Genomic DNA, 26,027 nt, shown 5'->3' with positions numbered 1-26,027 from the left:
GGTTGTTTTAAAGTGCCATTCAAATAAAGATTGATTGATTGATTGATTGATTGACTGACTCTCCTGTGGCAGGAGAGTGTCATCTCCTACAGCTCAGAGCTCCTTCTTTGACCATCAATAATTGCTAATATTAGTTTTATTGTATATTAATAACATATTTAGTTACTGAAGATTATCCTATGGCGGAGAAGGTAAATATAACTTCGTATGGACACGTTTGTTGCGTTTGCTTTGCTTCTTGAGAGCAGCTCTATTTGGACAGCAGCTCAAACATCAGCTCACTTTTCAAAGGCCACCTTCTCTCTAAACAGATATCTTAAGTCACGTTTCTTTGGTTTCCTTAATTACAAGTACAGCCAGCTTGTTTCCAGGAAACATTGTAGTTTACAGGTTTACCCACCAACACAGCTGAGAAACCTACTTATGCAACGATGGAACTACATTTGAACAGTTATTTGTTATGTATATTTTATTGCTTAGAGACACTTTGATGTTTGGATAGCAAATATAAGATATGGATAAAAAAAAAAAACCCACAACAAATAAAGAAGTGGTTGCTGGGGAGATGGTGCACCCCTCACGAGCACGCGCTCTGCGCTTACGCAACCTTTGGTCGCGACTGTTGTAATCAGACACCAGCAACAAAAACAAAAAGCCAAAGTAAAATGTTTGAAATGTAGTTCTGTAAAACCTGCTGGACGGACTCAAAAGGAAAACTTTCACCTGTTTGGAGCTGCGTTTCTAGTGCGAGTGCGCGTGGCCGCTGCGGTGAAGGTGCGACTCACCTGCACAGACACCATGCGCGCCCCCGAGCGGTCAGGCGCGCTCCCGAGCGGCCAGGCGCGCGGGATCCCGTCCTACCTGTTGTGGTTAATATAATACATCCATGGTTGTGATCCACAGGCTCTGATCCGGGGGATCTTATTTCAGCACAAAAACTAAACAAACAAATGTACTTTTGCACACATGGATGCAATAAAAGACAAAGACTTGAGACTTTATAAAAGATTTATTCATAGCAACTTAGATCAAGTGTACTGTGCACATCAGTGAAATGTTTCTGCATAGTTTTTAAATCAAAACAGTCATAATTAAATACAGATCTTAAGTATAATCTCAGATATATTTACCTGGTCTCTCGTACACATGGTGTGACATTTAGATAATACATTTGTATTATCAAACCCAGTTATATTACAGCAATCTTTCTAATAATTTATAGAATTGTTCTCATGTATAATCTGTGATTGCTAACAACGCTTTGCATTAAATGCAGCAAAAGAACCCCGAAAAAAAAAAGAGAAAATAAGCAAGAATATTACCTATGTGAGAAATCAAACCAATTAATTCATTAATTATCAAAATACATCCTTTTATGTACATTGGTGAAGACGACCAAAATAAGGAAAAAAGGGGAGGTACCACAAAAGAAAGGACAGTTTCTTCTTTTGTGTCTGCTGGAGAACTCAGAGTAGATCGTTATGAGCTCCACCTGGGGAAAAAAAAAGGAAAAAGCATGCTAGTGATGTTGAAACATTCAAACGGTACGATATTGCAAAGTGGTGGGTAGTGCTTACTGTCTGCCAAATAATGTCAGAAGGATTAAAAACACTGCTACGGACTATTATCTCCGGTCAGTTGAACATTCGACTCCTCTCTCTGCAGAGTGGACCCATCACGATCCGCATCTCCGTCTTCGCAGTCCTGGGAGAGATAATGCAATCAATGAAAACATTTTTGTTTTTCTCCATTAGAGATGAAGAGCACGCACACCAATACACAAGTGATGCGCTGAAATCATACGGTTCAAAAGGACTCCGTGCACCACTTCCAGCCCCTGCAATCTCTCCTCTAACATCAGCAACAGAAGATATGATCATTGCAATGGGCGATGCAGTGTTTCACTGTTAAAAATCTGATTATTTATTCATTCCACTCCAAGTCCAAGTGTGCAGTCTTAAATCAAAGCTTAAACTTGAACTAAACATCCCACAGACTGTTTAATTATTCATTGTCAAACAGCCTCCCCCTTCTTCTCTTCTCTGCCTCTTTGCAACGGTTTTGCAAATTAACACAACCTTTTTGAACCTTAATTTCAAATACACTAAACAGGAAAGGGGTGAGGGGGGGGGCTTTTATTCATATTTATTATTTATTTTTAAGGGCTTGTGAATAAAGCATGGACTGATTCAAGTCACTGGGTCACAGGAGGTATTGTAGAATATTCTAGTACATAATGACTCAGAGGTCATAATGCTTGTGAGAATTGCCACTGGTCACAGTATAAATAGCTGCTAAAACCTCCCAAAACACAAACAGAAAGAAAAGAAAACAGAGGGAAATTTAAAATGAAGAGAAAAACAACAACAACTGAGGAATCAGTCCCAACCCGCTCTTATGTGTTCAACTCTTCAAGGGAAAAACAAAAAGGTGCTTTAATCAACCCCGCTGAATGCACATTACCGCGTGTGTTCAAATATAAAGAAAAGCACGTACTGGCGTCTGTCCTCTTGTGAGCACTCCTTTTAGTTAGATATTCTTATGTCAGTATGCAACACTGTATTAGAACTAACCTTGAGATAACATAATCCTTTTGACTCCATGACTGATGAGTGACTTGTAACTGGAGAGACAGGCGCTGGCGAAGAGGAGGGAGGTGACTTTGGCCCGTGGGACAGAGACTGACTTCTCTTTACAGCAGAGGACACTGCCTGGGCAAAGCGGGATGGAGAAGAGGGAGTGAAAGGTCTAGGAGCCGCGAAACTCCTCAGTTTCTCCAAGCTCAGCCCTATGCTGGGCTCTCTGGACGGGAGGCTGCTCTGCCTCGTCATCTGCACCAAGGAGGCATTCTTGTCTCCCCGCGTGGGACTCGGCTGGACGTTAGTGGCCCCTGCCGTCTCCTCTTGACACTGTACACTCGGAGGAGGAGGAGGAGGAGGGGGGGGTGGCAAGGCGGGCCTTTCCGCGCTCCCTTGAGTCTCCTTGAAGCCGGAGGCGGGGCTGCCGACGGGACTTTTCTCCGCAGCTGAGGTTACATAATGCCCTGGTGCTTTTTTGGGTTGTGCCAAGCGGAAAGAAGTGGGCTTAGGTTTAGTCGCGGGTGGAACTTTCATCTCCTTGACCTCTGTCGGTGAACCTGCTTGAGACGCCCCGTTAGCCAACGATGACGGCCTGCCTGTGCCGTGTAAACTTGTTGGTGAGAAGGAATGAGTAGGTTCAGGTATAACTCCATTTACAGTGTTTTCTGTGCTAGTAGTAGTAGTAATAGTAGTGCTAGTAGTAGTGCTGGTCAGTAAGTCTTCACTGGGGGAGTCAGAATGAGGCTCTGCTCCCTCTTTTGGGACTTCTGTCTGTTCTCTCTGTCCTGCGTCCTCATGTAGATCCAGAGAAGCAACGTTTTGTCCCTCTGCTGGAGCTTCATCATCAGGCGTCTCCAGTGTCAGTGCAACTTCAAAATATCTGAGTTTCTCAAGTGTTTTCTGAGGCACAATGGTGTATGTAGTCATCCCCACTTTGGGTATGTAGTCTCTCGTCAGCTCGTTGGAAGGCTTGGGTTTGGGCTCAGCGTCGGCGGCAAACGCAGGCGGCTCTTTTTCCGCCGCAGGGACCCTCGGCGGCGAGTCTTGGCGCGGCGATGCCTCCGAGGTGTGCGATGAGGCCGACTTGAGGTCGGAGGGTTCCAGCTCCTCCGTCAAAGTGGTCACATTTGTTTTCCCCGCTGATCCCGAATCTAGCGAGTGTGCGGATGAAGGCGCCTCGTCCGTGTGTTGCCGTGGGGGCTCAGGGAGCGGCATGAAATCTGTTTGGACTTGAGCATCCTCTCCAGTGGGATGTGACGTGCTGCAGTTCTCGGCGACTTCCTGCAGGGGATCAGCTCCTGCTGGAGCGCAGGCCTGCGCCTCCGCGTCCTGCGTTACAGGCGGAGGGGGGCTGGGGGCAGGAAGGTCATCCTCAGCACCGTCGGCTGGAGACTCATCACAGACGGGATGTGGAACAGCATCTTCAGCCTGCACTGGACCACCATCTGTAGAGCAAAGACAGGTTCAAAAAGCTGATATGCACGATCAGGCCAGCTGACAGTCTTGCTGGGGCCCCGGACAAAATAATCTAAGATGGGCCCCCCTGCGCCCGGATCTCTCCTTCTCCTCTTCCTCTCCTCTCCCTCTGCTCTTCAGGTTTTTATACAAGCTAATGGACGTTAACATTAGAGCTAGCCAGTTAGGTTAAGTTACAAGGTTGGTAAACGTTGGCTGCGCTGTTTCTTACCTTGCTCTACGCTGACTTTATTAATTCCAGCTTCACCGTCACCACCCTTTTTAAAATATTGGTGTAGAGAATCTATGAGGCCTCTATTTTCTTCTTCTCTTCTTCTCTTTTCTCTTCTTTTCTGAGCACCGGACTTATGCTGACCGGACATTTTGACCATTCTAATGGTTGAATTAAATGATAACATCAAATTTTGATCAGCGGCCAAACCATTTTTGTGTTGGGGTTCTTGACCACAAGGACAATTAGGAAGAAAACAAATAACAAGCTTTTATGTAACTCAAATACTACATATTTTTTTCACAAATAGGAATATTTTGAAACATTTTGAAAAATGATTCCATAATTTAATGAGAATTAAAAAAAAAAAAAAAAAAAAAAAAAAATTTCCAGTTCTGGGCCCCCCCCTACCCTGGGCCCGGGACAACAGACCCGTTTGTCCCCCTCTATCGACGATTCTGACAAAAGAAAGAAGTGTATGAACAGAGTTCTGCAGAAATTTGAATTTCATCCATCCATCCATTTTCTATACTGGCTTTTTCCTTTGCAGGGTCACGGGGGTCTGCTGGAGCCTATCCCAAATAATTTCAGGCGAAAGGCAGGGGTTACACCCTGGACAGGTCGCCAGTCCATCGCAGGGTCACATAGATACACAAACAACCAGACATACTCACGCTCACACCTACGGGCAATTTAGAATCACCAATTAACCTAGCATGCATGTTTTTGGACTGTGGGAGGAAGCCGGAGTACCCGGAGGGAACCCACGCAAGCACGGGGAGAACATGCAAACTCCACACAGAAAGACCCTGCCGGGCCTGGGAGTCGGACCGGGGACCTTCTTGCTGTGAGGTAACAGTGCTAATCAAGCCACTGTGCTGCCAATTTGAATTTAATTTTAATTTAAAAGAAAACTCACCGGTAACAGCCACTTTAGAAGAGTCTGTGCCATCAGGTTGCCTCACAATCAAAGTTGCAGAATCACTCACTGCACTCTGCAGCTGACTGCAAATTAAAAACAGAGGGAGATAAGTTTAGATTTGATATGGCTTCTTATAGGAAATAAAACCATGGTTTAGCCTTGTGCAACATGAGTAAAGTTCGTACTTGCCATCTGAGGACAGATCACCAGACTGATCTTCCTCACCCCCCTCCAGCGACATCGTGCTTCCCGTCTCAATGTCAAGGGAAAGGGAATGCAGCGAGTGGTCGGGCGACATGTTGAGGCTGCTGTCGTCTCCCTGGATGCTGCTGCCAGCTGCAGATATCACAGACGCAGTCGTCTCCTCCTGCTCCCGTATCTCCTCCAGTGTGTTTGCAGCTGCATTCACCATAAAGTTGAAGTTACAATCAGCTTTGAGTGAGCTAAGGAGCTTGTGTATTTGTGGCCTCTCTAATCTAATTCAGACCCAATGCGACCTCTAAGCGTGGGAAATGCACACATGCTGGACCAGGTTTTAATGGGTTAATTTAGCAGCTAAAGGAAGCACATCACACAGCAGCAGTGAGCATCAGGAATTTCAAGGCCACTTAAACAAAACTTCCTGTTCTCAGCCTCTGATCTCAATGTTGTGCAGAGTCACAAGGGACCGGGAGCAGAAGGGGGTTTGTTCTCCATGAATATAGTTTCTGCAACATCAGGAGTTGGTGAAATGTTCTCACTTGCATCTAAAACTACAATAAAAAGTGGGATTCTGTACGAACCGTATAGCGGTGGTGATGGACGAGAGAAGAGCGTGAGAATACAACAAAAGCATTACAAGAAAACTAAAATGGCCTTTATGCACACAGGAAGTTACAAAGGGTCACCAAGAATAAAAAACTACAATCAAACCATTTTTCAGGAAAGATTTTTAGGGTGCGTTGCTGTTGTACAAAAAAAATATAACTAACGTAATAAATGTAATCGAGGTCTTTATGGATGTGGTTCCTGGAGCCCCTCAATTACATAATCTAGCTGCAAATTTAAAATGTTGGGATATTAAACCACAGCTGAACATGACTGAAACCATCCAGAGAGGTGAGTGAAGGAGTGCAGCCAAACCCTCTTCTTTTCTTTCTAATTTAAGCAATGTAAACAATCATTAAGTTGCCTTTTTTTAAATAAGAAAATATTTTGAAATACCTTCAGTTTTTGCTTTAAATTACCGTGCATAGAGGACGGGTGGAGTTTCCCCTACCAGCACAATAGTCCAATGTGGGGACACAATCACAGGAAAGTAGGCCAAAAACAAGGCAACTATACACAACCACGAGAAAAATACCCAAGAACGGCTCACACGCAGAAGTCTCCCACAAAACGGGTGTCTCCTAAACAGGTAAGAGTGGTTTGTAATTTCATAATTTCATTTCTATTTCTCTTTATAAATAAAATATACAGAATTAAAAGTTAATAGGAAAAAAAACCTCAAATGCAAAAAAATGAAAAGGATGAAAAGGCCAGAACAGGAGTGGCACAACTTCCTCTCCACAAAAGGAGACATAATCTGTAGAATTTAAAGTAAACTTGCTTTAATAACTGGCCATGCTGGTGGCAGATATTGTAATTTACAGAGACATGTCTCCTGACGCATCGGTGTTTTTAAAATGAAGCACTTCCCATTAACGACCACAAGGAGGCGCAAGAATCAAAGAAACTAAAACCTAAAAACGTGCAGGAGCTGCCCAGTTTTAACAGGTCAAGGTACACATTGCAATGGATGTCATTTCCCCCCCCAAACGTTATTATTTTAATGGTGAATTCTAAATACATAGATGATAGGAACTGTGAATAAAGTCAAACCTTGTAGATTTTCATCTGGAGGAGCAGAATCTTGGACAGAGGGAGTTGGAGATGTTGGAGGTGGAGGAGCCTTGCGTTTGGTTCTCCTCAGTGAAGACTCTGCTGAAGACCCACGGCTCAAACCAGTCCTCTGCAGGGAAATATGAATGTGTCATCAAAGCAGAAACCACAGGGATCTAAAGTTAGGACCAGAGCCTTGATCTCTACTCCTCTCACCTGATCGCTGTCAAGGCGGGCGTTAGGTTCAGAGTTGAGTCTCCGTCGAGCGCCGAGTTCTGCGTCCTGGCTCTGAGACACGAGGATCGGGGGTTGGGGCGCCCGTCTCTTCTTGGGCGCGTCGGAGCCGAGCGGGGATGAATTGGAGCAGGGCAGCGCCATGCTTAGCGGTCGAGGCTTGGTCACGAGTACAGGAGAAGCTGGAGCACTGGCTGTCGTGGGCTTTAAAGAGCAAACATCCAATCAGAACATGATAAGAGACCCGTGTCCACACAACGCAGTGATCATTAACTAACGGCAAACCAAAATAGGAAAACCTCTCTCTGAACGTTTTAAATTTACATCAGGTTAATTTAATTCTTCATTCCCTTTATGGAGCATTAAACACTTGTATTTTAAAAACATTTACCTGCTCTGATTTTTTCTTGCTTTTTCGGAACATGCTGAAGAGGCCTTTATTCTCCTCCTCTTTCTGGTTTTTATTTTTGCCCGGTGGGACTGCTCCTGGAAAAACGAAAAACAACACAACAACCCTGCATTGAAGGGAGCCTTCGGCAGCTGAACCGACATGAATCGTGCCGTTTGCCCAGTGAAATACCTGCACAGGTTGGTGAGATGTCTTCACAAGTTGCTGAGATATCCGCACAACTTGGTGCCACCGAACACGCGGGAGAAGCAGCTTGTCCTGCAGAACCGACAAACACCAGATCCAGAGCGTGAGTGGCGTTCACAAAAAGCTAAGTCGATAGTATTGTGGGACAGGGAACGTACCTTTAGTGTCTCTTGCGTAAACCTCCCGTATCGCGTGATCGTTGAGACAACTGGACAGGTCTAAGGGGGTCGGGGACTGGGCGTCTCTCAGCAGAACCGTCGTGTCCGTGTTAAATTCACATTTCTCACAGATCGCTGGTAGAAGTTCGGCGAGGGGAACTCGGGGGCTCACTCTCAATATCGTCTTCTGGGTCCTTTTGTAATTTATCACCATTCGAACCGTTGCCTGATGGAAAAGACAATGAAGAAACTTTTTTCCCCCAAAAAAATTAACAAAAAGTCTCATCAACTGTGTTTGACAACGTACTGTACCTCAGGCATCTGAGGACCCGTCTTCTTATTTTTATCCTCTCCTTTACTTTTCAATATGACTTTGTCCGCATTAAACGTTCCTATCAGAGCGTTGGGCTTGAACTTGATGTTCTTGTTGGCAGTGACCAGCTCCAAGGTGTGGCTCGACGGGTTCAGGTGATACTGTGCGCAGAGCGCCACTAATAGATCCATCTGGGCTTTGCTGAAACGGCATAAAAGAAAGGTGATCATTTGTTTAAAATAAGAGTAAAGTATCAAGGCTGCTGGAAAACGTGAAACCCAAAGCAAAAAATGTGTGATTTACGGCTGCAGACGTCCTGAAAGTGAGGCTGCTGCTCAGAGATAATAAAGCGGTCTAAACCGCAAGCGCTAACTCTTTTGTACACACTCTCCCTGGAAGAAGGTATAATTTATCAGTTGGAATTAGATTAATCCAAGTCAATTCTCAAGAGTCCAAGGTGCAAAAGATACCTCTGAGAGAGTGTTTATAAACCGTGTGCATGGAGAGAAAGATAGTGACATCTAAAGTAAACTCCTCAGATGGAAAGTCTGAGAAGGACACATAGACCTTGCTCTGAAACACTAACATGGAGGTTTGCTGACACACGTTGATCTGATTAGCCCCAGTTTAAGGATTTACTGGATCCTGGTTGCACCGTGGCGTGCAAAAAAAATGAGGCCAGTCATTTATTTAGAGAGAAAAAGTGAATCCGTGCCTCTTACTGAGCAAAAATAAAGTAGAAAACACATAAAAAGTTGCAAAAGTGCACAAACAACATTCAGCAACTCCACCCATCTGACTCAGTCTGACAGAAGCAAAGACGTCATGTGATGACTTAATCCGTCATCGGTCTCAAGCTGGGGAGCTCAGATGTGGTTATTTATTCATGCTTTTATGAACATGGGAGGATCTGGAGCATCACTCTCCACGTACCTCCCGTGAACCACCGTCATCTCCTCCACTCCACCGGGCAGAACCACGGTGAGGGTGAGCTTTCTGTCCGTTAGGTTCTCCTTCGTCTCCATGGTGACATGAGGGTTTCCGGGGGGCCAGTGGGAGAAACCTGGAGACTCGGCTGTCTTCAGAGCTGGCGGGGACGGGGCCTTGCTTTTGGGCGACAACCTGGAGGTGAATAAGAAAGTAGCTTTAAAAAAGAAAAAAAACACAAATCTGACTTCATCTTTGACACAAAGGGGGAAGAGGAAAAATGCACAGGTGGGCAGGGGATTCACTTTTAACCGATTTACATGGATGTAGGGCTGTTCGATTTTGCCCAAAAATAAAATCTCGATTTTTTTCTCTCAAAATCTGATTTTCGATTACGATTACGATTATTTTGTGAATTGACAAAAGGCAAAGAAATGATTTCAAATATGCTGTTTTTTTATTGAACATTTGCCCCATTGGGCTTTAAGTGCAAACTTTGCTCTTATTAAACCAAAAATGAATGAATAAAGTGCAAAACTCTGTAAAATAAGTGGAAAAAAAGTTTTAAAAAATATAATAAAATATAAAGTTTTATCTCTGAAAAAAAAAAAAAAGTGAAAAATCGATTTTAAGAGTTTCACGTTTTAACATCGTTCTAATTACATAATCGCGATTATGATTTGAAATCGATTAATCGAACAGCCCTACATGGATGTATATTAAAAACAAACCATTACAAGGATTCTTTGTCAATCTCAGAAAATATTCTGATTGGAAATCAAAGTGCAGTTAGACGGCATGAAAAGCACCCCCGTTTTCCCCTTTTCTTCCACACGTTTTCACAAAAGCAGAGAGGCTGAGAGGTTAAGCACACTTTGGACAGGAGTCACAAGACAAGCAAGTGGACAGATTTGCTCACTGAAGCTAAAGAAAAGGCTGTGAATGGGTAAACATGTGACACTTGTGTCTCATTTGAAGTCAAACTCAAGATTAGACCTCAATTTGGTGAAACTTTTGCGTTAAGTAAAGGTTTTACACAAAGTTTTGCTTTTAAACTTGTACCGGTGCATGTGACTTTATTTTGGTCTCACCAGTGGGTGTGAATATGATTAGTTTTCAAGTTTGTGAAAGCTTAACGTAGAGCAGTCGGTACATGCAAGTTTAAAGGAAACTGTACAAACGTTTGTTTGTTTGTTTCCTGTTAGAGAAGCACGCATGAGAAATCCGTGAAGTATTTCAGACAATGACACAGTTTTCCTAACGCAGAGCTTGGGACTATAAACAAAAAACATTTTCTGACCAGGAGCGACAGGAGATGAGCTTTAAAACAATGTTTGTATCACGATTTCGCCTGAGGAAAGATCAACAGATGCCGTGACAAAAATCCGAGCGGTACCGAACCTGGGCATCGCAAACGCCGACCACATTCGTGCGTCCTCTCACTCAGACAGACTCATGGATAGGAGACGGTTTGTGCAGGCCGAGGGCTCTGAACTACAGCCAGCCGAATCTCACAAGGGGGCACCGCTTGTTCAAACACAGGAATCCAAGCAATGCAAGGTTACAGCCTCGACGGAGGCACGTCTGCCGGAGGATTACTGGTATCACTGCGGGGGCGAGTATGACATACGCTGTATAAACACACATACACACCAAGACAAATCGCATTTTCATTCAAAATTCCACCACAGCAGCAGACCCAAATGCATAAAACGCAAAAAAATGTGCAAACACATTTTCCAACGAGTTACTTTTCCACTGAACAAATCAATACGATTATAAAACCACTTGATGGATGGACTAAAAATGCAGTTTATGTTCTGACAAGCAGCCTGAGGCCAATAAAAACTACAACTTGCTACCGTAGCAACCGAGACTTCACAGCTCGGGCCTGAAATCATTTTTGATAGTTTTAAAAATACTATCCAGCAAGAAACCCGTTACTGCTCTTAAAAAAGGACATTAACAAGCTCGAACAGTGTTACAGGAAGTAAAAAAATGAGGAATATTAACAAACCCAACACACTGTTGAGAACTGTTTAAGTTTTTTTTTCGATCACATGACATTTAATTTAAAACAAAACATTTGAAGTAAACTCCAGTATTATAGGTTTTCCACTCCCTGAAACAAGTATAGCAAGCTCTTAAAATCCAAGTGTGGAGACGATCACGTGACGGTTTTTTCAGCCTGAATACAGGAAGTACAGTAGTAGACCAATACTGCGCATTGAAAAAAACGTTCCCATAAAACGGGCTATGCATCAGCAGAGAAGCATGTAAGCAGCGGGAATCCACCGAAATGTGTGTTCAAAGACGTCTGGTCATGTTTGAGTCAGAAGCCGTCGAGATTATAAAGCAACACAGGAAAAAAACAATGACGAGGAAACCCAAATTAAGTACTGCTGTGAGTTGTTACGTAGGTGCTTTTTGTTGTTTATTTTATTGGCTTGTCCTGTTCTGTTGTGTTACAACTACGAGTAAAGCAAAAACCTGCATGTAAAACAAATCAAAAGATGAAATGCCAAGTGAATGAAGCAGGAAGCTCAACTGGATTGCAGCAGCTCTTTGTATAAAGCTTCAAGACTGGCCATTTATGAAAATGAGCTGCAAAACATGCCATCTTACGAGGTCATTTAAAAGAGAACATATGCCCTTTACAGTTCTACGTTTATGCAAATCAGAAAAAATGTTTTAAATCTTCTTGTCTTACCAGGTTTTATAAGATGGTCAATAAATCTCCAGAACGCGTGACACAACGCTGCCTACAATTATCCTTTTATCAAAAGATGAGCCTAAACGTGGAAGGAGTCTGTGGAGTTCACCTGAAGATTTACTCTTGTGCAGAAACAACTTTAAACAATTATTTTGGTTTGACAATATCATCAATCTTTCACATCATTTTGACGAGGTGTCAAACAAAGTCGCTCAAATAACTGAGGTCTGAGGAGATTCTCTTTGAAACAGCTTTCACTGACGCCTTTAAATTGGCCTGATATCCACAAATCAACACGACAGCATCTTGTGAAACGTCAAGGGGGAAAAAAAGATAAGGCAATAAGCTTGAAAAAAAAAGTAACAAAGAGGAGGCGTGACACCAGCTGGAGATGATGGCTCATCTCAGCTCATGTTTTTTTGTTTTTTTTTTAAACATCAGTTAAACGCTCTAAAATATTTCACCTGAGCATGTAATCAGGTTCGTGGATGTAAGGCCTGACATTATCTGCACCTGAGGCGCTGAGGGATTTCTCTCCTGATCATCCCCAACCATCTGCGCTGCTCCCGGCAGAACAGCTTTGATCATCCCTAAACGGAGCTGGCCTCGCCCTCATGTTTTTTTAAATCAACAGTGCTCACACCTTCCCGTCATCTGCACACATGAACAGTCCCGTAAGAGCCGTTTATGATTAGCATCCACGCAATTATTGGCCAGCATCCGTCCCGATGCCTTTCTGAAACTCCACAACACAACATTTGAATACATGGGCCAATCACAGCCCTGCTTCCTAAAACACTGGCATCAGCATTTGAATGGGAAATATTGATAAAGAAATACACAGTTTGCATCCAGAGATCATGTTTCTCGGTTTGGTGCCAGAACTTTACCTCGGTGGCTCAAACAGCTAATATTCTTGTTTGACTTCAGTTTCATAAACACATTCACAGCGTTACAGTAAACAGTCTTATCTACTTTAATTTCCATTAAATAAATCTGGTCCAACCAGTTCCAGTAGTGAACTCCTTTGAGGATGGACCGAGGGAAACGTCTGTTTGGATTTAAGTTTGAACACAACAAGTGAGTCAGTTTAGTGGCTTCAATAGATCACAATTCTGAGAAAATAACAGCTAACAATAGTAACAACTGAATAAGCTGCATGATTCAACCCTTACCCAGGATAAGCATTCAATAGTAGTTACTCATGCAGGTCTGGAGCTTGTGAGACGATTCAATCAGTTGCAGTGATGATGAGATTAAAAATCTTAATCTTACAATTATTCAGACTTCAACAACTCAGTGTCGTCCAACGTTTAGGCCTCTGGGGCTTCGTGTTGATATTTTCTTTCAAATTCTGAAAATTCCTAAGAAAAGCATCCTGAAGTTGTCACAAAGCATCCTTGTTTGCAGTGTTAACAGAAGCGTGACGTCCGTCCGGGCCGCTTTCATGTTTAAAGAACGGCATGCGTGCGTTCGTGTGAGACAAACAATGATTCAGTTGGGAGATAAACTCGCACTGATCACTATCTTCTCACTGATACTGAAAATATTAGCCAGTTCACAAAATGTTGCGATGGGACTGATTGTGAATTCTCTGCACGAGTCAGCAGAAGAACAAACAGAAGAGAAATGTCACCACTGCGGGTTCAAAGTCCTGATTTCACAGGTCTGACTGACTAAACATATTTCCCAAACGCTCTAAAACGCAAACAGGACATCCATGTCCCTCGTTCTGCTTTGCATTCTGGGGGTTTTGATTGCACGCTGCACCTCGGAGCATCTGAATATTCGAAACGTCGGCATCCCGAACTGAAGCGAATGATGAATTAACATGGAAACGTACACAAACGCTGCACCTCGGGGTCAGTCCGGTTTATACAGCTGTGTCATCACAAGCCCTCTCAAATCGGACGCGGTCGCACGCAGAGCCATGCCTCCTATTTCTCTCCCCTGCAGGACGGTGTTGGTGCGCCGCTGAGTGAGGAGACGTGCTGCAGCTTGACTGTGCCGATGCTCCATTCACAGGCTTTCCCTGGGAGGTCCGACATTCACAAACAAGTCCATTCAGTGCCGCATAACATGCTTGAAAGATGTGATCACAGACGACCAGGAAATAATAGTCCTGTTGTCATCGTGTCATTTCTTACACTTTGTCATTGGATGATCTTGTGATCTTCAGTTATGAAAAACAAATAAAACAAACACCAGAACTGATAAGTTGCATCGGCTTTGGTAGATAAATAAAGCTCATTTTTGATTTGAATATAGCAATAGCAATTTTCAAAGAAGATGTCTGAACAGTGGATGTTTCTATGGAATCGAATCAATGATTTGCTTAAAAAACACATTTTGTAAAAGTTTACTTTAAACAGGAGAGATGAAACTCCCTTTAGATCTCTAAATTCATATCTGGCTGATTCGTTTTCAGCTGAATGTGAACATTTACTAAACAAGAGCAGAAACTTGGATGAGGTGTGTGTGGGGTGGGGTGAAAGAGACATGAGAAGAGAGTTGGTATGCTGGTAGAAATAAGGCACTTATCTATGCCTTGTTCCAAATAAATCATAACTAAACTGTAAAATTTGAAGGACTGAATCCAAATTCCCATATTTTCATGTCTGTTTGTTCTAGGTGACATTCGTTTAACCTGTTCAGTATTTCTTTCAACACGATCAATGAAAAGCTCTACAGGATGTTTGAAATACAACGACAATGATCGAGCAACTCTGGGGGGGGAAACAAATGTTGAGAAGATGAAGGATGAACAAAAATGCCTTCTGTGGCATGTTAGCAGCTGCTGGGTAGCAGGGCGGCCCCTTGGGGAGCGGCGGCTTCATGTGCAGAGAAACAAACAAGTTTTTTCTTTCTGTTTTCTCTTCTTCACAGAAGTCTCTCTCACTCGGTTCAACTTTCAGACAACTTTACTTCAATAAAAAAGCTCAACACAGTAAACCAGCACAGAGCTCCAGTAGCAGTAGCTTAGCTATACAGTCAAGTGTACAGGCTTAAACATGCCACAGCGCAGCAGCCCTGACACACCCTCCACTTCATGTCAGAACACATAACACAGTCAGTCTGCATGCACACAATATGTTCATGAAAGCATTTCAAGTCTCCATATGGATTACAGTGCTGTGGTCTGGGGACAACAGTGTAGACACAACAAGGAGAAGCATTAGTCCAGATTGCAGCTAGAAGGAGCTGCTTTCCCTCTCACAATGTGTGTGTGTTTAAAATCCAAGCTCTTACCTTTCTGCTGAAGGTTTGTTTTCCTCCACTCACATAAAATCCATTCTGCGGCTCCCTCACATGAGGAGTCAGACAGACTCCACTCTTCCACAGTAAGGCCCACCTCAACGCCACGCCCACAGCTGTGACATCAGGAGTCTGTCTCCTCCTGCTGTGTGTCTGAGCGGTCCGGTGCACAACGCAGCGCAGCGGCAGCACCGCCCCTCGCCTTCACGGCCAGGAAGGTAAGCGGCTTTGCCTCGCCTCGCCTCGCCTCGCAGGCATGAACCGGCGGGCGGGGCCTCCGCTTCTGCACACAGCAGCATGCAAATCTGCTGAAATGCTGATCATGTTTGAGCTTTAACTCTGCTCACGCAGCAATGATGCAATTAACAGAGTAAACAGACAAGTGAGGGAGTTGGGGGGGGTCAAGAGCAGTTAACGACTTCTCACATGCTTAAAGCCATCTCGGAAACCTTCCTATTTCATAATTCAATCAGGTACTCGTCCTTTGATATCTTTTCATTATAAAATAAACACCACCAACTGGTGACAGGCACACCTCTCCTTCTGAGGAACTGAGTCACCTCACAGCCAGGTGGAACGGCTTACCCACTTAAACGGAGCCATAATTGCAGGGATTCCCGACAAACAATGGGAGGACATGTATTTCCCAACCTCTGTGGAAACATGCTGAAGGATTAATAAGTACCATATTCCTTTCCTTGACTTACAACATACGAATGAAAGAAGCTTAATCAAAATCTTATAACAGCTCCACATAATTACATATCAAGTATTCAACTTTAAATACTTATAAAACAATATTCTACAACCAGTTATGATGTTTCTGAGTTTATTCTTCTTACTTTGAACGAGCTGATTAATTAAAATGCTTCCTCTCAACTAAAAAAAACAAACAAAAAGCAGGACTTGAACCCCCAATTATGGGGCAATACATTGAAACAATATAGTTTCACACTTACCAGACATTCAGTTTGGAGCCAAACGAGATCGGCTGCACGCGCAGAGCGCCGTAAGAACTGCTTCTTTGTTCAGAAGGCTGCGTTGCCTGGTACGGAAACAATAAATTTGACTCTCCCTTGTGAAATAAGTGTCCACTGCCAGTTCTTTTGGGTTTTTTTTTTAATAAGTGTTGCTGCACTTTCACTTTAGAAATGTGCAACTCATGTAGCAGACACCACCTCCGGATGATAAGAAGGTAAGTGATGACAGGAGATGTCGGCAGGCCGGAGAGATGAAGCATAGAAGTTCCTCCGATTGGTATCGCTCTTTGTAAAATGCAAAAATCCCAATCTCAGTCTACATAATTAGCTCATCTTACATCGTTTAAGATCAACATCTACATGCATTTGTTTGCTTTTCTTTCTAATATCAGCCTTACTTTTTCTTGCAGGTACAAAATTCTTTAGAATTAGACTTGAGTGAGAACATCAGGCTCAACAGCTGCTTAATAGCTGTAATGTGATAAACCGGGGCAAACGTTCACAGAAGATCAAAAGTGCTCATATTAGTAAATGACCAGTTCAGATTTGCAACTAAGGGTCGGGCGACCTCATTGGAAAAATCCCAATGGAGAAAGAGCCTCATTCTGAAATCATGCAGGAGGTGAGTTGTTGCAAAAAGACAGCAGGGGGAGCGGGAGCAGTGGAAGCTGTCCAGGAAGAGTGTGGTAACTTTGAGTTAGAATACAAAACTTTGCACACAGTGGTTTGACTTTATATATTTTGAAAATGCGGCAACAAAATGTTAAGCTGTACAGCTTTTACGGACTAACCCTGGAAGACTGGGATATCCTGGGAAATGACATGTAGACATAAATTAAAGCTCCTCTACGTTATGTGGCTGTTTTAGATATAAATGCTCTGTTCTGATGAAGACATCCGTGACATTTCCTTTGTAAAGGACTCAGCAGGAGCCTCCTTTGGCAAACAGCACATGGTATGAACGAGATGACGGAGGTGAGACTGGAAAAAGATGAATGAAAACAAAACGGTTCATGCCTCAAGGTATTTGCTCCATAAGGTTGGCAAACACTTCTAATAACTATGTGAACTTCACAGCTCCAAGAAAAAGCTGCGTCATGTTGGCACATTTAACTGACCTGTAGTATTGGCTGTTTAACCGTTTTACTCGATTATGGATCCAAAGATTTGTATATACTGTATATATATTGTATGTAAATTACCAAAGTAGAAGACAAGAAGGCCCAGCTTCATGTGATTATAGATGTTATACATAAATAAATAATAAAAATACATGGCATTTCAAAGTCCATACTTTTACAGAGCTTAACTTTCTTTCCCTTAAGCATGAATTATGGTTCTGCGTCAAACCAACGCAGAGCACACGCCGTCACCGTGACGCCGTTGTGAACCCTTCGGACTTCTCCGTCACTCCATTTCATCGCGGTGCAGTACCCCCCGCGACCGCTAGTTAGCGATCTTTTTCTGAATGGTTTATCCGACTTTTTCCGGTCACAGTGAATCAAAGAGATAAGGACAACTATTGTGCAAAAAAAAAAAAAAAGAAAATCACACATAAACGAAGAAAAGAGCGCTGAAAGTTCACGACTGCTTCAAACCGGAAACCGGAAATGCGTTGCTTCCAAGCGAACTAATCACAGCCCTCTCGGTCTGCGTCGCCTCGACGCGTAGTTACAATTTTCGGGAGGTACGCATCAGTGACGGCGTCAGTGACGGCGTGTGGTCGCGTCAACGCGTAGCACACGCCGTAGGCATGGCGTCGTTTTGACGCAGAACCATAACTCAAGCTTAAAGCCTGAATTATGGTTCTGCGTCAAACCAACGCAGAGCACAGGCCGTCGCCGTGACGCCGTCGTGAACCCTTCGGACTTCTCAGTCACTCCATTTCGTCGCGGTGCAGTACCCCTCGCGACCGCTAGTTAGCGATCTTTTCCTGAATGGTTTATCCGACTTTTTCCGGTCACAGTAAATCAAAGAGATAAGGACAACTATTGTGCAAAAAAACAAAACAAAACAAAAACAAAAAAAATCACACATAAACGAAGAAAAGAGCGCTGAAAGTTCACGACTGCAAACCGGAAACCGGAAATGCGTTGCTTCCAAGCGAACCAATCACAGCCCTCTCCGTCTGCGTGTGGTCTGTGTCGCCTCGACGCGTAGTTACAATTTTCGGGAGGTGCACGTCAGTGACGGCGTCAGTGACGGCATGTGGTCTGCGTCGACGCGTACCACACGCCGTAGGCACGGCGTCGTTTTGACGCATACCTTAAGCTTTAACCATACCTTAAGCTTTATACTCACGTCATCAGTAAACTCTCTAGCATCTTGCTTCTCCCTTGTTTACTCCCCTTCACTTGTATTGCCTGGTTTATTTAATATTTCACTCCAAAAAACATAGTAAATGTATTTTCCACAGCTGCTGATAGTACTTTGACTGACAATGATCTTTGACTCTAATAAACCAAAAAAGAAAGATGAGGAAATTTAAATTTGACTTTATCCAAGATCAGAATTACAAAACATTTGCTTTGATTAAACCTAATTTTGGACAATTCATAAACTTCAAATAAAAGACATTTTAGTGCAACAAAAACCTAAGGAAACTGTATATTTATTAGTCAAAATTAAATTTTTCCCTCACTGTGTTTATATCTGATTGTATAGCCTTTCCCAAGATTCTGACATTTGCCCCTCCCCTTTTTGTTTCAGTATATATCTACACACGACACGACATCCATCACGCGACATCTGCCCCAGCCTCTTCTGCCAACACTTAGCCAAGCTCTCTCCTTCCAATCGGCACTTATCCCCCCTTCTAATCTCTCAATTTCCTCTCATATCTCCACGATAAATGATGCCCCCCCCCCCCCACACTGTTAAGTTGTCAACTGCCACTGAAAAATTCCTTCAAGAAAAGGAGGGGTGTAACCACCACAGATGGAGGCAGGGAATCACATTTAAACTATGTACCCAGGGCCGATCACCTGCCAAAACCTGCCTCCTCCCTCGCCTCTGATAAGGACAGACTCCATCGTTATACTAACAGAGTCGCTCTCTAATGAACCTCCTCCCAGTTTGATTAAGGAACTGAGAGTTCATCCCTTCCCACCGGAGACTCAGTCTTCCACCATCTGTTACTCCAAACTCACGAGCCCTTGGTATTTGGCAAGCACCTCCCGAAACCACTCCACTTTCACCTTTTACTCCCACGTTAAACCCGTATCCTTCCACACTCTTCTCGTCATCTTCCTTCTCTTCAGAACACACTTGTTTTTGCATCACCACACTACTGCTGATATCATCCTTGGATCACTTTAGCACATGTTTCACTTAAAGTTGAAGTTCATCTATATGAGATTTTTTAAGTGTCGTATTTCAAAAAAAAGGAGAAAGAAAAAAAAAACAGAGTCAGAGGCGCGCGAGTCGTGAGTGGGGCTCCTGAGGAAAGACAAAACGCAGGGCCAGAGTCACAGCTGGTAATCTGGTGAGAGGTCACTCACAGTAAACACGGGCTTTTTAAAGACAGGCTGGAAAGGCCATTACTTCACAAGCAGTGTGGGACGGAAAGACATCAGTTAAAAAACAAAAAAGAAAGTGCAAAGGAACCCTATGAGAACATCCCACCTCCTCGGTGTGTCGTTTATTAGTGTATGCAAAACAAAACCTCCTCCCCACAGAGGTTCATGGTAAAAACACGGTCAAAGTCAGAGTCCCAGGGTGTCTCCTAAACTACTATGTGGACTACTGACACATATTTAAGGGAGAGAAAGCACATAATGAGCACCTGAAGGTATTCTGGAGTGTCTGGTTAACCAGACGTCGGCGTCTCGGTGGATATTTGGGCTTTATTTTCACAGATGCCATCCGATCCCCTCAGACTGGTAACTGGGAGGTTCGGAGACCTCCAACCCTTCAGTCAAGTTCGTGGAGTCGACTGTAAGTTTCTGCGGGAGCCACAGCTGCCCAGCCGGGGAAAGGCTGCTTCATGAGGGGAGGTCTGTTTCTGTGGTTGGGTTTGGGGGGGAGGGGTGACAGGTCTGCAAAAACGCTTTGGTGGATGGTGTCAAAGTGATTTCCATTTTACGCTTTAGTTGTTCTCACCTCAGTTATTCAGATTTTTTAGTTATTGAGTTTTATCGCTGCAGCAAATGAACCGAGCCGGCAGGTCAGCGTACATTTCAGGGAGCGAGATGATGACGTTGGATATCTTTTTAAGAATGTTTTTTTTTTTTTTTTTTTTTGTACAATTCTGGTTGTTGAACTGGGGTCCGCTATGGTACATTACCCTCCCCTTATCTCCACGCTGCTCAAATATTTTCCCTCTGCAGATTGCACCATAACAAACTGTGCAACGGAAGAAAGAGACGTCGGTCAAAGACGAGAACGCGGTGGGGGGGGTGGGGTGGAGGGTCCTTTAGAAAATCCTTTAGCCTGATAGATCAGACCCACATCCAGAAAGATATAGGGTCTGAAATACGATCCAAAGGGTCTCCGTGTTCTGTAGAAGAGTAAGTTAAACTTTGGTCTGTCACCAAAACAGCAAATACACCTTGCAAAGGAAAGATTTCTGTGCCGCCTTTTGTTCAGTTTTCAAAGAAAAAGTTCAAGTCTTTAAGTGTCGTTGCCAAACCCCATTCAACCAACCGCTAATCCTCAGCTGCAGCCATCTACATTGTTTACATCTGTCGCCACTTTGTGGTCATCGTGTTAATCCCGCCCAGAAACTCCCATTGCAAGGACTGACTCATTTGATTGGCTCCTTGGGACTTTTGGACATAGTTCCTGAGCTCCAACGGGTGGTAGCTAGACATACCTGCAAGGCATCCATATGTCTGGATTTCTTTGCTTAATGAAAAATGAAAAGGCATAACTGCCCATAATGCTCAGCGCCACATTTAGCAAAAACCACAAAGCATATCAGCACAAACATCTAACACCAATTCTGAGGCATGGAGATGGTGCGTATATGGTATGGATTTGTTTTGCAGCCAAAGGACCTTGGCGTCTTCTAGTCACTGCATCCACCACAAACATCTGTGTACCAAAGTAATGTTGAGTCATCCGCATGACAGCTCAAGGTCGGCTGAAATCGTGTCGAGAAACAGATAAATGATCCCAAACACACCAAGAAATCGACAACAGGACTCTCAGGAAAAAGAAAATAGTCAGTCTTACAATGACCCACTTTACATGATTCACTGAAACTCATCACTCTCTTTCAACTAAAGTAAAGAGAGAATGAACTGAAGCCATGTTGTCAGAAGAACGGTTCAGAATTCCTCTGCAATGATGTAAGAGACTGTTCAGGCCGCACAGAAAAAAATGATTACGTAAAGTTACTAAAGCTAAACGAGGATCTGTGCATTAAACTCAGATATCTACATGCTGCCTCTGCATTTTGGAGTTAAATTAGGAATGTTGTTGCTCACCTGAATTTGTATTTGGCTAAGACCTGGTAAGGCCCAGATCATTTTGATTATTATATTCTGATTAAACAAAAAAAAACAAGTTTCTTTTTCATGTCACATCAAGATAAAATAATTCTCTTGAGTTTTTTGAGACTTTTCTGAGCGAGACCAACATTTGGATAAAACAGCTGAGTGAAAGAGAAGAACGTTCCCCGCGGTCATAATTACAACCCTTACACTGCGTCCCTTCATCTGAAATAATGTGCCATTGTCTGCAGCGGGGCATCTTCCAATTACACAACAGCATGCGTTCCATCTTTTGCTCATCACATGAACTGCTGCTCCTAAAGTAAATATGCAACATTTTTCTCCGCTCGATTAGACACATTTATTTAGTTACCAACAGCTCCGGCAAGACTTTTTAACATTGCACAGAAGAGGAATATTAAAGTTATGTCAACTACTGGGACTAGCAGTCCAAATTAAAAGTTACAATTCTGCAGATCCCTAACCGAGCTGCTCAGACGAATCGTGTGGATCTGGAATACAAAGTAGCTCTTCATTTACTCGCTAATGCTTGCCGAAACTTCCTTGGCTGCTTGTTTGTGTCACTGTGTGGGTCATTGGTTTGCTACAGCCGCTGGACGGATAAATTCATCGCTTCTGCTCTTTTACAGTCAGATACTATGCAATGTTTAACACGGGAACCAGAGCAGCAACACCCGGGCATGTGGCTGCAGATAACATTATAGACACAGTGACAGTGCCATCTGCAGTAGGGAGCCACGCTGTGGCGCACAGTTGTGTATCTCCCCGCATTATACTTCCACTTGAAGGCCTGAATTCAAGCTTAAGTTGCGATTGAAGATTTAGTGAGGAATCGCAGGGCATTTTGTCAACGTCCTGCAAAAACACATCCGTGGAAAACGTCAGTATAACACCAGTCAGGACTGGCCAACTTTTTTCTGTAAAAATCTAATCAAAACAAGCCAGACACTGATAAAGGAGGTCAAGCAAATCCAGGCAAGCTTGCTCCATTGTCACATAAAATGTTTGAATGTTAGTGGAGATATGCAAAATTCCCCATTGAAAGCGCACAAAGGCCTAATTCAAGGGAGGTCATTGTGAACGATACATGGGCTAAGAGTGGGAGGCATCCAACTGTTATGGCCTGGAAAAGTTCATCAGAGCCACAAAGAGGGGCCGAGTCCTCCAGCCTGTTCAAGCGGGTATGCGACCAGGATTGCTGAGGCCAATCTATTCAAACATGATGGCGTGAAAGATGTCAACATTGTTTCTATACGTAACTTCAACACCTATACAGAGGAAAATAAGTAAAACCGCCTAAAAACAGACTGTTAAAGATTCATCACTCTCCATGAAGAAGCTTGCACTGGAATTTACGGTCACTGCGTTGGCTTCAGAGTGGCGACAAAGACGAGCCATTATTCCCCTGTTCCCTGGATGCTGGCCATTTTGTCAGCTTCAGACTTGTGAGGCAGAAAGCATCCATGAGATAAAACTTTCCCAGTATTCAAACACTCACTCGCTCCTCTGCTTGCACTGCAGTGCTGCTTTTTCCGCTCACTTTTCTTCAATCTCGATGGATTTTTTTTTTTAATGATACCACATATGTTGCATTCTGAGCCCAGAAGATCTGAGTGGGCTCGGTTTAGGGAAGCGTGCTGTTGACCAAATGATATATATATCACCCCTAAATGAACACAGCCTTCATGTCTCTGGGGATAACAAAAAAGAAGTAAACCCTGTGTTGCGCTTTAGTTTATCCCAGGCTGCTGAGATTTCTGTACCTGGCCTCGCTGGGATTCACCTCCACATGCCCACATTCTTCACATATCTGAGTTGGATCTGTCAGTCTTGTCATAATTTTCATCCGTACGCTCATGTGAACAGCTGTGCCCTTGGATCGCCTGCATGTAGGGAAACAGCTGTGGGGATTCGCAATGCCTTAACTAATTCCACATTCTGCCCCGAGGAGAGCCAGCCATGTGAGATCATGGTTTAAGGTGTGTCCAATTAACGGGGGCCAACTCCAAGCAGCCAACTGCTGCAGGACCAATGTGAAAACGCCTCTCGCTGGACAATTAGCCATGTAATTAAAGTAAACTTCCTCTGAAAGGCAGTTAGGAAGCACAACTTTGTAATCCTGTTTGAGACTTACTAAAGTCAGGTGACGGTTTCACAGGCTCTGCTGCTGATCCTCGCAGGGACAGTGTTTGGATAATAAATGACGGATGGCTTTTTGAGTCTCACATAAAAGCTGAACATACGACCATGCCAGCGGGTTTATTAACCCCACGTACAGAGAAGCCTGAAGCGCAACCCATCGAGAGCATATAGCACGCCTTCCCCCCACGGCCCAGCGCAGCATATGGGAGACTGCGGTGAACTTGTGCAAATAAAACTCAAACCACAGAGACATTTAGGTAGTCTGTTACTCTTGACTGCCAAAGAGCATGGCAGCTCTCTCGCATTACAAAACACAAGAAGTATGAACACAAGTCACACCAATACGGTGTGTGTGTGTATGTGTTTTCAATCATTTGTTTATAATATGCCTGAATACTGTTTTTACAGATGGAAAGTGCAATTCACAGGGCAAGAGTGGAAACTCTACTGGCTTGGAAACTATCACATGCTCAAAGTCTCCATCTCACCTAAAATTGAAATGTCAAAATCTCGGCAGATTGCCGATGAATACCAAAAGAGTGAGACTGTAAAGAAAAAAAGAAGAAGAAGAAGAAGAAACTGGAAACTCGCTCACCCCTTTTAATGATTCCAACCACTGGAATAATACAAGCGGCTGACATCATCTGGACCAAAAACCGATGGGAAATTCCATAGAGTCACATACTCACTTCTTGACAGATACATTTTCTCCCACTGTGAGTAATCAGTATATCCTAAAATATACATTTAAACCCCCGGCGCGTGCAACCATTACTACAACAATCATCGGGCTCATCGCAGAAACAGAGGATGCTGACTGCATTTGCCTCCAAAATAGTTCCCATGACCTCTACATATGGTCGAGGCAATTTCTCAGAAAAACTCGGGAGGGCAGGAAATGAGGAGAGTTCAGAGGTTGAAACGTCTGCAACAACTGGGACTTCGCTGGGTTGCTCTGAATGAAGGGAATGTTGGCGGAAAGCTGCTAATGCAGATGCAAATGTGACAAAGGTGGCACTGTGCTCCAAGGCTTATCCAGCTGAGTAAACATCTGGATGTGTGCTGCCAGTTGCTGTTGACCCAACCTGCAGGTTGCCACTCATAGGTGGATGAATTGCTGAATTGCAAATGTGCACAATGGATATAAAGCAAACGACTTCCACTCAAAGAATATTGTTATTAAAGGTTTAGATAAATAATAATAATTCTTGCACACATGTTAGTGTGCAACTACTGTATTAAAACAATTATTAGAGGCTCATATCAGCAGTACGTACCTCAAAGCTGAGCTCCGTGGATAGGACTGCGATCCATGATCATCCATGACTAAACTCAGCGGCTTAACAAAATCCCTCGGACTAGTCAAACAAAAACAAAACACACAATTCATTTTCACCGTGAGCTTTTTTGGGACTAAATGCTGTAAAGACTCCTCTAACCTGCAGTTTTCAAATGACAAACGCCCACATTGAACTCGCACATGAGGTCATCCGTTTGGAAAGTCCTACTAAGTTTCTTTTACTCTTCACTTTTGGAGGTGCGTATTTGTCGTGCCTCACCATGAATGCGGTTTGTTTTCCAAGCAGTTGTCAACTTCCATCAAGAAGGTGCGACTGCTACAAACTGCTACAAACGGATATTCGCTGGGTCCATAATGGCAGTCTTCGTGGGTTTTGCCTGCACCATCCCCGTGCAGGCCTCCGTGGTCGTCTTCTGTCGCGGCTGGAGCCGTTTTCTCTGATGACTTTCCTCTCCACGGTGAAACAACACGGCGGTGCCAACGCTCATCCGTGCGTCGCGGAGCGCGCAGCCGAGCGGGGCGTTTCTCAGATGTCTCCAGTACTGGAGTTACGACCAAGTCTTCAGCCAAATCTCATTTTTACATTTTAGGTGACAATACATAAAGTAACATCATTTTAAATATAACGAAAGTGAGTTCATTCATTTACAGTAAATTTTGTTAGAACTCTTCAAATAACAAATAAACACTGCTGTGTTGTACTGTTTTGTTTGTGCACAGCGACATCATGTGGCGGATTTGAAGAACTACAACTACCTCGTCTTCAGAATCAGAAATAAGTTATTATTGCCAAGTAGTTTAACACACGAGGAATTTGTTGTGGTGATTGGTGCAATACAAAAGAGAAAATAATATTAAAGGAAAAAATATACAACAAGTTGGTTCTAAAGTGCCGGAGTAATGAGT

The 26,027-nt window shown here is 43.5% G+C and overlaps 1 protein-coding gene across 5 annotated transcripts; it reads right to left on the bottom strand.

Annotated features, from left to right (window-relative positions):
• Positions 1–994: 994 nt before the first annotated feature.
• Positions 995–25,439, bottom strand: cobll1b (cordon-bleu WH2 repeat protein-like 1b). 5 transcript variants are annotated; one of them, XM_061723572.1, is made up of 14 exons: positions 25,381–25,439; positions 25,099–25,179; positions 9,282–9,470; positions 8,348–8,549; positions 8,036–8,261; positions 7,863–7,949; positions 7,674–7,768; positions 7,265–7,486; positions 7,049–7,178; positions 5,374–5,587; positions 5,186–5,271; positions 2,574–4,024; positions 1,578–1,704; positions 995–1,492 (listed from the first exon to the last, which is right to left on the bottom strand). In XM_061723572.1, the coding sequence occupies exons 1-13, from the start codon at positions 25,419–25,421 to the stop codon at positions 1,615–1,617; spliced, it is 3,114 nt and encodes a 1,037-aa protein (XP_061579556.1). In that variant the 5' UTR covers positions 25,422–25,439; the 3' UTR covers positions 995–1,492; positions 1,578–1,614. The 5 variants fall into 5 exon arrangements, with proteins under 5 accessions (XP_061579556.1, XP_061579558.1, XP_061579560.1 ...); XM_061723574.1 differs by lacking the exon at positions 25,381–25,439 and adding an exon at positions 25,261–25,302; XM_061723576.1 differs by lacking the exon at positions 25,099–25,179 and having other exon boundaries at positions 25,381–25,417.
• Between the last annotated feature and the right edge of the window lie 588 nt (positions 25,440–26,027).

This window comes from Cololabis saira, chromosome 6 (assembly GCF_033807715.1).
Source record: "Cololabis saira isolate AMF1-May2022 chromosome 6, fColSai1.1, whole genome shotgun sequence".
Lineage (NCBI taxonomy): Eukaryota > Metazoa > Chordata > Actinopteri > Beloniformes > Belonidae > Cololabis > Cololabis saira.
The sequence above is the reverse complement of the archived record's forward strand: the minus strand, read 5'-3'. Positions and strand labels throughout refer to the sequence as shown.